Here is a 14,913-nt window from a genome sequence, read left to right as displayed (position 1 = left end):
GAACTTTTGTCTGTCCAAAATTAGGATAGGATAGGAGATAGGATAGAGAACCTGTTAAATTTTGTTTCTTAGGTTGATAGAATAAATGTGTCATATAGCTTTTAACATTTTGGATTTCATTAATCCCTAGGTGATTAGCTGTGTGAATTTAGAGTTTGTGAAGCTGGGCAAACCCAAAGGTGGACCTTTCTTTGTGTGCTCCAGTTACGTTTGGGAATTTTTGCGGTGTGAGGAATGTAAGCCTGGGCCAGTATGTGTATTTTATTGAGTTTTTCATTGCATACTAGTGACTGATCCATAACTTCCTCCTGAGAATTTGTCATGATTCAACACGAACCTTGAATATCTATAGAGGTGTCTGTTTCAGCTGGGACAGAGCTAATTTGCTTCCCAGTAGCTGCTGTGTTTTGGATTTAGTATGGGATTTGGTATGTGAACAATGTTCATAATGCACTGATGTTATTATTTGTTGCTAAGAGATCAAAGACTTTTTCCACTTTCCCAGGTTTTGCTAATGTGCAGGCGCAAGAAGCTGGGAGGGGTGTAGCCAGTGCAGTTGACCCAAACTGGCCAATGGAAGTATTCCACCATAGACGTCATGCCCAGTATATAAGTGGGGGTTGGCTGGGGGGCAATTCGCTCTCTCTTGGGAAATTGCTGTTCCGAGATCTGAGTGGTGAGAAATTGTGCATTGTTCATTTTACATATTCTATTATAATTATATTTTATTATTTATTATTATAGTTATTTATATATATATAAAATATATATATATATTGTCCTTTGTTGCCCTAGTAAACTGTCTTTATCTCAGCCCGCGAGTTTTCCTTTCTTTCCGATTTTCTTTCTGGGTGAGTGAGCGGCTTTGTGGTACTTAGTTGCTGGCTGGGGTTAAACCACAACAGAGGTCAAGAGCTCCAGGTTGATCAATACCAGGATATAGTTGTACTGTGGCTGAAGGTTCTGCTATAGGATCTGTAGTTGCACTGAGTTACACAGTTAGCCCTTGAGATGCTTCTTTCTCTGTATTGCCCATTTTTTGTTTTGTTTTGTGGTTTTTGCTTATTTTTTAGAAGAGATTTTTCATATATCAGAGGAGGAGAGTGGGGATTAGGATACAGCCCTATTTCCTGAAAAATATTTGTTAGGCCAACTACAACTACCATCTGCGCCCTGCCCCAGTTCAAAACATGAGAAGAATGAGGAGACTTTTGCAGTATCAGCCTAATTCATGAAGGGTTTCTAAATTAAAGACCTTGTTGGTTAAAAGTGTTTGGAAATCAAAGCTGCTACCTCAATCAATTTTGATTCCTGCTCTAAACTTAGGGGAAAGTCTTTAAATGTTAAACACAAACAAACAAAAAAAACTCTTTGAAAGTTGCTTCTGTAAAATACAGAGTTCTTAAGTTTTCAGTTTTTCCATTTGCAATGCTTGTCTGACAGTGCAGAAACAGATGCTCATGATGCTGTTTAATGACTGTGCAGTTTTTGAAAATAACATTTTGACTAAATTGATTATTTTCTAGAGAAAACTTTGGCTACAAAACAGGATTTTCCAAGGGGAAATAGAAAATGTTTTTGGAAAAATTGCAGCTGTATATATTTGGAAATTTCTTCTGGAAACTAAGTCCTTAATGTCCATTCATTTGTAAGGATATTTTGTGGGATCTCTGAATTCCAGTTGCTTTCCTGTGTAGTTTCCTGTGGCAGATGACAGTCTGTTTCTGCTGAGAGTTGAACTGGGCTTTTTTTGTTAATCTCTTAGCTAAGGACTGATAAATATTTAAAAACAATAAGTGGCATTTAGTTGACAGTTTGGGTTACTGATTGAATTGGCCATTTAGCATAAGCTGAAAGAATTACAATAGCTGAGAACTCTCACTTATACTTGCCAGTTATTTAATTGTTATACCTAATGAAACACAATTAAACAAACAAACAAAAAAAAAGATTTGTATATTGTTTGTAGTTATTTTGTTAAATGAGCTGGTGATGCCTAACCTTCCTGCTTTTTAGGGATAAGGAAGCATTAACTTTGCAACTGCAAAACTGATGGGTCCCATCTGGAGTTAGGGAACTGGTTTGATTACTGGTTGTGCTTCAGTCAGTTCAGACTGAAATGGGTTCTGGTCAGGGAAAAGGAGATCCTGGTTTTTTTTATGAGTCTTCCTTAGTCTTCAAAAATAAAGGCTGAGGGAAGAGGAAGGTTGTGGGAACGTGGGGGAGAAGGAAACACCTGCCTTCTGATGCATTTATGGACTGCACACAACAGGGAGAGAGAAACTTTAAACCAACACCCAGCATTGGCCCAGAACAACTGACTGGAGATCACCCTGGAAAACCCTGTATGGCCAAATACAGGTCTGATTGTTGGACCTTTGTCCTGGCCGAGGTCATGGGGACTGGACTTGAAGGTCTTTTTTTAAGTCTTGTATTTCTTACAGTGATAAAGCGTAGGAGCAGCACAGGACTTGATCAAGTGCATGACTGAGAGAACATTCAATGCTCCTCCCTAGCTGCCAGAAATATTGTCAGCTCTGAACATTCAAAACTCGTCAGACACTAGAAGAAAATTGAAATTGGTTTCTCTTTAATTCCCTTGTAGTGTTGAGCCTTTAGGGTTCATGTTTTCAGTCATCTCTGCAAGGATTAGAGGGATATTTAAAAAGCTAGAGTTCCTAGGGATTTTTATGACTGTATGAGCCAGACTTACCAAAAAAAAAAAAAAAAGCCTAGTACTGCAAGATATAATTCTGAGAGCTAGCAACCCTGAACTGATGAGTGGAGTATAGTAAGCAAAAGAGACATCGGATTGATGAATTAGTTTTTCTTAAGTGAACTTTTCTAAATGTTTGATGTCTCAGAATGTCATGTTTGTCATGTCAGCACAGGAGGCATATTCAATCCATTGGATCTTTTAAGGCAGTAAGCGTGTTTACACAATTTTTGCTAACTGATAGTTTTTGATCAGCTATTCAGCAAAGTGTAACTTGAGCACAGGTCAACTAGGTAAGCTACTGTTAGACAGCAAGGTCTTCATTAATCAGAGGTTCTATTAGAGGAATTGTTTATCACAAGGATGTTTCACGTTATGAAGTCAACTGCCTGCACATTGCAAAAATAGTATTTTTTATTTCTTAATAAAATGTTTAGGAAGCTGAAAAATCACCAAATGTCTCTAAGAAATGTGACAGCCTGGACAAGGGAGAGAGATCTACTGAAATAAGGTATAAAAGTCAGCTTTACTGCAATCTTAAGGTTGCAAAGGGCTTTGAGAAGTGAATGACTGGAGAGAAATATCTCATCAGAGTAAAATGGGCTTCTGAATGATAACTTCAACTGTAAATGCTAAAGTAAAAGCTTCTTGTTGTGCACCTCAGCATTTTCAAGTGCAAAAAATATATATTCTGCTCACACTTTCATCTTTCTGGGGGTTATATTTATTGAGAGGAGATTAACGGCCAATTTTCAGTGTGACTGCCTTCATCAGAAATTTATCCCTTTGCAAAATGATGTTTTTACTTTTTATGGCAGCAGTATGCATGAATTTCTCTGAAGACTTCAGATTCATAGTTGTAAAATGAAAGGTGGAAAAATGTTTATATCCCTAAGAAGATGCCAGAATTGGATTCTGTGCAGGGTGGCAGAGTAAGGCTAACTGTGACTTGTATAATTTAATTTGTCAGATCTTTTTGGATTAAATACCTTCACTGTAATATTGAGTTTTAATTACACTTATGATTACACGGACATTTAAGAAAGCCATGCGTTCTGCAGATAGCTGCAGTAGGATGCATAGGTTGGTATTTGTGGTCTCTGCAGTAGAGGAAGCAGTCTGGGATGATTTAAAGCAACTCACAGTTGTACTAACAGTCATTTGAAGAAGAGTAAGGAACCTTTTTGTTAAGGAGCACGGAGAAACTCTACCTTGTGCCCATCATTGCTTCTGGTGCTTGTGTTGGGGGGAGAGGAATGACAAATCCTTCTCTTTTCATGTCCTTTTCCTGATTTTCTTTCTTTAGATGGTCCCTACTTTTTCTTAGGAGCTGAGCTGTCATCTGGAGGTGACTGGTATAGTCTGTTCTTCTGCCTTCCTCTGCCTCACATGGTATGAATGCTGGAGGAGGTGATACACTCGTGCTAGCTGGAGGCATCTTCCTTCAGCATCCGCTGCTGGGCTTCCAGGAGGATGTCTGCTGGTGCAGCCGTGTTGGCGTGGGCTGTAGCACCAGGGGCTCTTACAGCATTGGGCCCCCGCAGAGACAGTTTCAACCCCTGTCTCTCATTACTGTGCGGTACAGACCTTTACGATCTCTCTCCTTTGTGTCCTGTTTTTCTGATGTTTAACAATTTAAAGGCAATTTAGCCATACTTTGAAATTCTACTTCCTAAGGGGTGAGATATAAGCAATCCTTTTTTTTTTTTAATCTATGCAGACAGTGACGTAGCCGTTATACTTGTGCAAGGGTTAATTCCCTGCTTCAGTGAAAGGTTTTCATGTACCTGGTGATTTAGAAATGCACAGGAAAATGCTCCAGTGGGTGTGTTTTCCCATTTGCTTGCTTTAAATCTTTATCAATGTACAAAAAGAGACTTAATGAGAAGGTCTAAGAAGAATGTGTAGAATTATTTTATGTAGTTTGAATGCTTAATGGCCCCAGATAGGGGAAATTCCTGTATTCTCTGTTAACCATCTATAAATGGATATGACAGATGAAGTAAGTAAGAGGAAGTTTACATGGTTTGTGAGGCAGGCAGAAGATGTCACACTAGTACTCCTTTTTAATTGACTTCTTTACTCTGTGTGTGTATGATATGACAGCACATGAGCAGGAGGATGAGAACAATCTATGGAGATATGGGGGTAGGAAAAGAACTGGGCAAGAAATTGTAAGATGGAGAACAGCTGTCAAAATGGTAGCAGTGGAGAGATATAAGGAAAGGAGGCAGAAAAACATCTTGTTAGTGAGAAAGAAAATTTCTACAGTTTCTTCAGGCCAAAGAAATCTTTAAGTTCTGCAGAATTTCATCTTGTTTCTTGGTCTCGGGTCCCCTGTGGTTCCCTCTGAGCTTGTGGGCTGTATGTGCATTTTGCCCCTGATTACAGGGAGAATCCTGTGCTGCTCTCATGATGTTAGGGGTGGGCCCAGCAGCACATTGTAATGTGCTCTTGATTTACTGCGTGAATGTTACAGTGCAACTTACCCTTCTGTTATTGGGCATTTAGAGACTAACAGCCTCCTGACCTGTCTGATCTAAAATAAACTTAAACTAACCTAGTAGGTCTCAAAAAGTCTTATAAACTTGACAGCAGATGGCACATGCTTTTTGTTTAGCCCTGCATATACTGTCTTGGTGGGTGGTAACTGCCTTAGGACAAAATCAGCATCCCACCAGTCGCCATCTGGGATGGCAGATGATATGTGGGACTGTCATGAATAAGCATTCTGATGTTTGTAAATGTCCGAAGGAAGACACTGCTTGTTAGCGCAGCAGTTGGTATGCAGTCAACACTGCGAGAAGCTCACTTTGTGCAGTAATCAGCAAAAGCTGAATTGTGTGCCTTGGGTCCGTCTCTGTAATGTGGGTGGGTGTAAGGTGATTCTTCAGTAGTTTGCTCTGTTTGATGGTGAACTTGAATGGCCCTTATTTTGGCAGACTTTTAATCCTTGTTGGTGCTTTTGTGATTAAAAATAATTCTTCTGTTTCTTAGGTACTGTGTCAGAGGTGATGTTTAGATGCCTCAAATCAGATCGTACCTGATGCTGATAATGAGCACAAATGCTTGCTATAAAATGTGCCCTTGATTTGACAGCATAGTCTGAGTTCGTGGGTGAAGGGAATGGATGATTTAGACAAAAAAGGTGTAAAATGACTTGCGAAAGAACACACTATGGCTTTTTTTTGCAGATGCAGGAGTGGGAATGTACATGTCCTGGCCCTCATCTGCTCACATTTTGCCTTCTCACAGGTGGGAGATGCACAGATAGAAATGTGAACCATGAAGATACCCACAGGCCACTTCCCTCATCTTCTCTGTCCCTGGCACTGTGCACTAAGCCTCTCTTCCAAACATACATGCCTTGAGAAATGCTATTTAGACCAGTTTTAGTTGGAAGGGTTGCTTGTCATTCATGTAACAAGTTCTTTACATAGAGTATTTTAGATAGTAAAGCTGGTCCCGTAGGCAACTCTGGGATGTATCAACACCTTTGAACGGAAGAAATCTATGCATCTATCATGCAATTTGCTCTATACTGCAGTTAAGACACCCATTTTGGTTTGGTTAAATCATGTTTTATGAGCACTTAACTGGTCTGTGTATCTGCTGAAATGGGTATGAAGTAACAGTTTAATGAAATGGCATCTACTTTAGTGAATCAAATAGCTGACTTGATTATTCTTTTTCTCAGTACCTTCAAGATACTTGGTGCAGAATATCTACAAGAGTGCAGAGCTTAAAATGTTTATGCAGGTTAGTGCTGCTGGAGTTGCCAGTGGTTCTTTGGTATGAAGGTTTTGGGCTAGGGGGAATATACTGAGTCTCTTCAAGTGTTTTTACTTCTTAAGTCTGATATGCAAATAGTATACTGAATTTCTAGAAATTAATAACAAATGGGAGGAAAACAAAACAAACAGAACTCCACATGAATTCTTAATTCAAGTACTGCCTTTCAGCTTAAAATGTAAAGGTTAGAGGTACGTCCGAAAGTTTATCAAACCCAAATTAGATTAATGCAATAGTATGGCTGCACTGTCTGGAATGCAAAGAAATGAGGAGAGTTTGTCTGTCAGATTTGTGTGGGCAAATGCACTCACTCTAACTGGCTCTTAACTGAGGGGAGAGCAGGTTGGATTATCTGTGGCACGGAAGCGCAAGCATGTGCTATTTCTGCATCAGGGTGTGAATGTCCGCAAAAACGGTAAAAGGCTGCCTCGTTCTTTATGAATGGAAGTGTGTATTTTAATGTGGAATAAGATAGGTATCCAGAATGGATTTTGCAGGCAGCAGTCACCTAAAGCCCGAGGTGACTGACAGCTCCAGTTTAGGAGAGGTCTGTGCAGGTCCACGGAGGAATTAGAAGTGGCCATATCTTCGACTTTGCCGGAGGCCTCTCAGAGTTGAGTATCAGCACAAAATATATTTAGCTGTGGTTCCTTTAAACAAGGAAAACGGGAAGTGAAGGATTACAGTCAAGGCAATGCTAACTTTAACCTGGACTGTTCCTGTAGTCTCGTGACTTCAGACCAGGTGAGCCACTTGTCTGTTCTTACATCTGTCACTGACAGTTGGATAATTCTCTTACAACTTGATCATAAATCTTAAGTGGTTAATAAGACAGATGTCCCTTTACCTGTCTGCTGTCAGGGAACATGGCTTTCAATATTTTTTTTCATTTTCAAAAGAGAATCAATAGTTTACATGGACATTGACAGTCTCTTGCGGATGACTAATCTGGGACCATCTTTTTAGGAGTTCTTTATAACTGACGTTTATGGTCGCTGATCATGCTTGCAGTTGTGATCAGAGTTTTGTCGTCTTTGTATTCTTAGTGCTGTGAAGCAAGCTGATGTGTCTCAATCTCACACTGTTTTTGAATGCAGCCTGTTCTTTGTTCACGCCCAGCTATTATTTTCAGGCAGTCCTCAAAGTTCTTGCTCTCGTGTCCAAGAGCACTTTTGCAGCATTACCAGGCTTTATCCTGAATTAATGGTTTCCAGTACAACTTATTTTCAGCTTCTAGCATTGTCAGACTTAGGCTATGTGAGCAAGATGGCTGTCTACTATGCCTGCCTTTCCATTGTGGCTTTCTTTTATGCTCAGGTGAATTCTCAATGTTTTTAAGAAAGGTAGGAAATAGTTTTTGCTTCCTGAGACCAAAGCTTTATTTACTCCTCACATGTGATTATGCTCAAGCAAGATAAAGCAACAGTCAGGTACAAATACCCTGTGGGAATCTCCCATTATGTCAGTGAGTTTTGATCTTTATTTGTGCAAGTTAATGCCTCAAACTTTTTTATATTTAAAATAGATGCTTCACTAGAAGTACCTCACATCTCGTACCAGTTCTCCAATTAGTTAAAAGCCATTTGTTTTACAGTCGGTATTAAGTTATCTTATGTTTTCAGGGATGGTTCTAAAACATAAAGCAATAACTAGTTATTTTAGAAAAACCCTTTTTTTTTTTTTTGTGGTCCTTTTATTGAAGGCAGGTTCATACTATATCCTCTACATAATTTTCCTTTTAGAAGTTTGTTTTCAGCTTTTCTGAGTTGTAAAATCTGGTGGAGACACATCTAATTAATGTTTTATGTTGATCAATGGAGGAGATGTTTTTTCTATGGAGGAATACAAGAGGAGTTCTTTGATTTTAAAAGAATACTTGGATACAGTACTTTGAAAGGTGCAAGTAAAAAACCTAGTCTAGCAACTTTGTGGAATTCTAGAGATTTAGGAAATAGTCTTAGCCAATTATTGTAGAGACAATGTAATTCAATTTATTTTATTAAATTAGTAATTGATAAGGCAGTTCTCTTGTCTCAAGAAAGATTGTGAAAATCGGCAAAATTGGGAATACACTTAAGAAAACTCAATTTTTTCATTTCTACTTGGAAAAACTAATTTTTTTTTTTTGTAATTTTGGCCTACTTTTTGAGGAGTTGCTATTAAAATGACATGCACTTTTCATATGTTTAACCTTTTAAAAGCATCCCACTTATTTTTCAAATTATTTTTTTGCTGACTATTGATGTTTTGGCATGTGAGATGTTTTAATCCTGGCTCTGTCCAGCAAAGAACTCATTTAAGTCTGTCTATATGTTTTCAGATTTTTTCCTCCTTCCTGGATATTGCTTTAGAAATACAGAATATTTGGAGTTTAGGTCTTTGATAGAAAACTGGGGTTCCTGGATGAAATAAGATGTAAACATGACCTAATACTGACAATCAGTGATGTTTGGTATGTCGTGGGCTCTCTTTTGTTTGAGGACACTAAAACACAAAGACTGGACTGTGTGGTACCTGATTGAATGTGTTGCAGACAACACACTCAGGGTGGCAGTGTGGTTATCAGGAATGTTGTGTGGATTTATCCAACAGACCTGTTGATGGAGAAAGCTAAGGGAGCTGAGTTTCGTGGCAGGTCTAGTCTTTCTGATAGACTTATGCATGTAGTAGGAGAGGACAGAAGTCTAAGATGACATATACAACCACGTGTTGGATACTTTGGGCATCTAGATGTTCTTCTATGATTAGATAAGAGTACTTAAAGCAGAGTGCAAGTTAACTGAAGGTAAGTGATGGCTTAATGATAAATTCCCGAGTAGAAGACACCAACTTGTCAAATGGTTCATCAAGCAAAATTGTGTTATCATAACGCTGGAAAACTATCTGTTCTTTTTGGAAGCGTAATCCAGGATAGCTGTCTAGACTCCATACTTGATTAACCTTCTTGGCAGCAGTCAGATATGTTATGTTGGGTGAGGATATCTCGCTTTGACAAATAAGCCAATGTGTAAATCTATTCTTGTTAATGATAAGAGTGCCAGAAATCTGTAAGTACAGGATTAAAGGAGAAAGGATCAACCTTATAATTAGAGCTAGCTACAAACACGGGCATATGCAACTGCAGTCTATGATAATGTAAGTCAAGAGTGATTTTATTTACTCCAATTTACCTGAGCTCACAGTCTAGTACAGTAGATCTAATTTTAGGTTTCCTTAACATGGACAATTTCAAGGCTGGTAAAACAAAGCAAAATACTAGCTACTTGAATGTTTTCAATTTTCTGAGTTACCTTGTACTGAACAGCTAATGTTTGTGTTGTGAAAAAACCATCTGTTTTTGTATTTTAAAGAGAATCTTGTTCAATGTTAAATACTCTAAAATGTGTTAGTGAAGAGGCTGTCAGCCATTTGTCATACTACACCATTCAAAACTTTTCATGCCCAGGAATAGCAAGCTGACTTCCTATTCCTCTTCACATTGATAAACACAGGCTAAAAAATTAACCCTGTTTGGTCAATGTGCAATGATTAACTGATTATTCTTTATCTGTCACAAGGAATAAAAAATTATTTACTTTTCTGAATCATCCAGTTTTTACTGTAACTTTGAATTAAAACGTTCTGTGTGCTTTGTAAGCAGAGATGAAAGAAATAAGGAAGACCTGATCAGATGTATATGGATGGATAATAAATAATTTGGCAGGTGGGAACATGACAGAATATGATGCCTCCTTGAGGAATTTCGGAACAAGATGAAAATTAAACATGGCAGTTCTCTGTTTTGATTTGTACTGAGAGAAAGAGGAATACATCTTCTGAAAGAAAACCGGTCCCTTAAACATATGGGGGATTTTTCGAGGTTGGCTTCAAAATAGTCTCTAGTGCTTTTTTAACACCATAGGATACTGCGCACAAGGCACTATGCATATGCTGTTCACCACAGTATCCCAATAGAACTTGTTGCCCAGATGGTGCAAACCATATGCCTCTTGATAGTTTATCTATGTTTGGGAAATACTACCTAAAAATATAACTGAGGTCATAAGACTTCTCAAAAGCAGCTCTAGTGATTTTCTTTGAAATAATACTCTGGAGGTATTCAAGCTGGTTGTTATCTCTCTCTCTTTTTTTTCCTTTTGCCCCCCCTTTTTCCTTTTTTTTTGGTGTATATGTGTGAGTGTTTTATGGTAGAGATGTGGAACTATGGAACCATACTTGCTCCAGTGCAAGACCACAGCTCTTACGGCATGCACGCAGACTTCACTGGTCCATCTGATAGATAGTTTTCCCCCTAGGAGGTGCTTAAGGGGTGCACAGCCCAAGGCTCAGTCTGGGGTCTCTCTCTTTCTCTTCCTCTGCCCGACTCCGGTTGTCTAAATGAACCTTTTTGGAAATGTAACAATATAGAAAGCCAGTTAATGTTTATATTTGTTCCTGTGTTTTCCATAACTCATTTGACTATTTCCAAAGGCTAAAGGAGAAAATTATCTTTTCCCACATGTAAGTTGTTAAGATAAGTTTTCTATTTTGCTTACCTGGCACAGATCCACAGAGGGGCAGCAGTCTAATTACATTTCCAGCATAGCAGTTCTTTGAAGTATCAACTAATTAGGAATGGGCATTGCAAAAGTTTAGATCAGTGCTCAGGAAAAGAATGCTTCATGTAACCATCACTAATTCATTAGGATAACCAAAGCTTTTTTCCTTTGAGTAAAAATTTGCACATTCTCACCTACAGCAGTGTACTATATATAATACTTCTTTGTAGCTCCTCTGAAAGCACAACTCTGTTTAAAGGTAAATTAGCTCAATTGAAAGGCTAATTGCCTTGAGCTTCAAGTACGAAGGATGTCCACGCTTAGATTTCTTTGCCAGCTGCAAGAGGCTGAGAAGATGTGGTTTCAGAAATCCTAACAGGGTATCTCATGACACCTACGAATTTTAATGTGGTGTCATAAATCTCTAATTTATTCTTGCTCCAGTGTTCCTTGCAGAATCTATGCTGATAGATCAGTTCTATGTACTGGGGAGGAAACGTGAAGGGGGGACAACTTGTTTATTCTAGTAACAGCTTATGTAAAATACCTGAAAAGCTCTTATACTTGCATTGCTTACTTTTATGATTTTGATCAGAGTAAAAATGAGTATATCTGGTTTGAATCAGAACTTACTGTTGCAAGAGAAAGAAGCAGACTTTCAAGTACCTGTGGAAGATGAATATGGCATACAGTCCCTTTATGGACTTACATTTTTATGGGTCATTTCAGCTGGATTTTCTCTAACTTACCTGGATGCTCCTCTTTGCTTCCTGCTTTTTTGCTTGTTTTCACGTTCTCATCTTTAATCAAGTCTAGTCTTCTAAGTCGTTGAGTCAATACAACTACAGTGATACAGCACTTTTATATATTCTAGAGCCAGCAGAGAATCTCAGCAGAGATTTTTAAAGGTGTGTTTTTCCAACCCTAATTTTAAAGAAGAAAGGAAGGAGAGAAAATTTTAAAGAAAAATGGGATCTTTCCTGCAATAACCTTTTTATTTTTTGAACAATACATAGACCACAAGAAGTGATCAGTTATAGTAAAAGCTGTATTACTGTGTGAAAGATGTACATAAACCTGTAAAATCTCAGTGGATGTTTGCCACCAACATTTTCTTAGATACTTTAGAAAGGACTGGACAAGGCTTTTCAAACACAGAGGATTTGTGATACCAAATGTTCAGGTCTCTCAAATCCCAGGAAGATGAGGGCTGGGATTTCTGTGTGAGAGCAGGCAGATTTCTGAGGGCTAGCATGGTTCGGTCTCTGGCTGCACGTGCAGGTCCTCTCCAGGGCTGGACCAGTCAGAGTATGCTGCTGCCAGCTCTTCCACAAGCCAAGGTGTAAGATACTCAATGTAGGTATTTTTTTTTCACGAGTGCTTTGCATCTGCTGCTCCCTTCAGTTGCTGAGAGGTCAGTGCTGCTTATAATCAGGTTACCTTTAATATTTAGATGCAGAGCTTTAGGCAATCAGAATTATTTTAAAATTTCAGCTTGTGCTTTTTAATTCTTAAATTAGTAGCAAGAGATTGCTTTAAGGACTCATTTGTCCTGTGTTAATGCAAGTTTGTAGTAAAAGTGAGTTGAAACTATTCTACTTGTAAAAACAAAAGTGAAGCTTGAACAGTGGCTTCTTTTTCTTTGTCTGAAGGTTAATTTTCTTTCTAGACTGGCATCTGGGATGCCTTAGGATGTAGGTGTGGTGTCTGAGTCCTTCCTCTGCTCAGCTGTTGTTTCTAGGTATGTCCATATTAAAAATATTTTTGGCCACGTCAGGAGTGCACTTTTGAAGCAAGTGTTCTGATTTTCCCCACTTAATCTGCTTTGGTTCATATTTTACCTGTTTTAGACTTACCAACGGAAAGGTTTCATTCCTTTGGATGAAAGTAAACCAAAGCATGCTGTCCAGGATTGTGTGTATCTCTTGGTGCAGTGACATTGGGCTAATGCAGTATCAGGCTGGTGCTTTCCAAAATAAACCCCCTCTGAAAGGTTCTGGTGCTGTTACAGGTACTCACCAGCAGCTGTCTGCTCCATCAGTCTGCCTTCTGGTCCGTGCAGCTTCCTCAGGCAGATGCTTGCTTCTGGCACTTTTAAATGTATCCAAACCAACTGAGTTTCATTAAGAGCTTATAGATTATTGAAATAATTACTGAATTATATTTTTGAATTATTTGCTTTCTGCAATTAAATTTACCAGATTTCTGACAAGCTAGGATTTTTAAACTGTTACCTATTTTGTTATTAAATAAATGTGTTTGTATCCTTATAGCATCTAAAACAATGTAATATAAAAATACTTTTATTTCAAAACATTTTACTTCAGGAAACAAAAACTAGAAATAAAATAAAATAAAAATATGTAGAAAACAAAGGGAGTAAGGGAAGTTATTTATGGTTTAAAAAATACATTGAAAAGTTACAAATACCGAAGCTGTAAGCAGATTAAATTTTCAGATGAAAATGTCATCTAAGCTCAGCTGAGTCGATGATCTTGGTTGCTTGCCTTGAAATATGATACTTACACTTAAATTATTTAGCGTGACAGTGTCTAGCCTAGGTTTTCAGGACCACTAGTATTTTGGTTTTAAAAGCAATTAGGTACCTGTACCCTACAGTTATTTTTAATAATTTTATTTTTGTTTAATGTTTTAAATGTGATGTATATCTTAATGAATGTATTGTTTATAATTTTTGTTTATTTTGATGACAAGACTTCCAGTTATATGAAACAAATATATGACTACGACTATGAACCCTGTTTATTTAGAATACTTGAGTGGTGAATCATGCTAGAGGAGGAATCTGTACAAATACTAGTATTTTAAGCATGGGTTAGAGTTAGGAATGTGATTAAATACTCCATTCCACCATATAAATCACTCTTTAAATAACCCATTTCTGAAGTTGTTTCCATTTACATACCTGTGACGAAGAACTAAAAAGACTTTCTCCTTCTAATATACTTGTCTGGATAACGGAGGAGTATTCTAGTATTGCTTGTGAATACTACATTTTTGGGGGGAGGATTGCTACAACTGCTTTTGTGTTTCATTTTTTTTTGTGTGTGGAGGTGTGGTCTCCTTCATTCCTCCTTCATAACAGGGTGGTAGGCGTGCAAATAGATCTGTGCTGCTCTGGTTTGCAGGCTGCAAAAGGGACCTTGCATTTGAAGCCTCTTTGCTTCTGAAAGCTGAATATAGGTGCACTCTTGCCTGGAAAGAAGTGTTCTTCTGCACCCAGCCTTTGGCTGATCCAGATTAATTTGGGTGGTGGGGGGAAAGAATAAAGTGTAAACAGCAAGTTGTTTAGCCAAGAAAACAGAAATATTTTCTGTTTGGGTTACCCTAGACTCTTCCCCCCCTTATAAAGAGCAACCCCCGCCTCAGCTTTCCTTCTCTACTGGTTTAGCAGCATATTTCATACAAAATACACACCTACATATCTCCTCCCCATATATTAAAAAAAAAAAACCCTGTTCTCTGTGCAGCTTGGTTCATTTATCATGATGAAGTTTTTATTTTTATTTAGGGATAAGTGTGTATTTCAGGCTCTTGGGTTGTTCAGGGACTGTCATTTACTGTGTATTTGTACACAGTACAATGCTTCTTGCTGGCATTTCTCTGTGTAGTAGTTTTAATTGTGAAGGTATTGTCAGACAACATCTTAATGCTTGTATGAAGGCTGAAGATTTGGGTGTATGTAGAAGTGGAAAGTATTCATTAGTCTCACTTGAAGAGTCTGCTGCCTTCCAGTGTTTCAGTAACAACTCTTGTTGGTATCCTTTTTGTTTAATAATTTTATTTGAGGCAGTGGGTAGTGCTATGAGCATTGGAAAGTGGCAAGCTCTGGAACCAGAATTGAGT

At 38.2% G+C, this 14,913-nt stretch overlaps 1 protein-coding gene across 1 annotated transcript in view; it reads left to right on the top strand.

Moving 5' to 3' along the window:
* Positions 1-5,460: 5,460 nt before the first annotated feature.
* ZNF385B (zinc finger protein 385B) overlaps positions 5,461-14,913 on the top strand; it is a 148,927-nt gene continuing 139,474 nt past the window's right edge. The window contains exon 1 of the mRNA XM_086750742.1: positions 5,461-5,587. Within this exon, the coding sequence (XP_086606868.1) occupies positions 5,461-5,587 (127 nt within the window). The remainder of the gene's footprint in view (positions 5,588-14,913) is intronic.

Source organism: Chlamydotis macqueenii, chromosome 6 (genome assembly GCF_036417535.1).
Source record: "Chlamydotis macqueenii isolate bChlMac1 chromosome 6, bChlMac1.mat, whole genome shotgun sequence".
NCBI lineage: Eukaryota > Metazoa > Chordata > Aves > Otidiformes > Otididae > Chlamydotis > Chlamydotis macqueenii.
The sequence above is the reverse complement of the archived record's forward strand: the minus strand, read 5'-3'. Positions and strand labels throughout refer to the sequence as shown.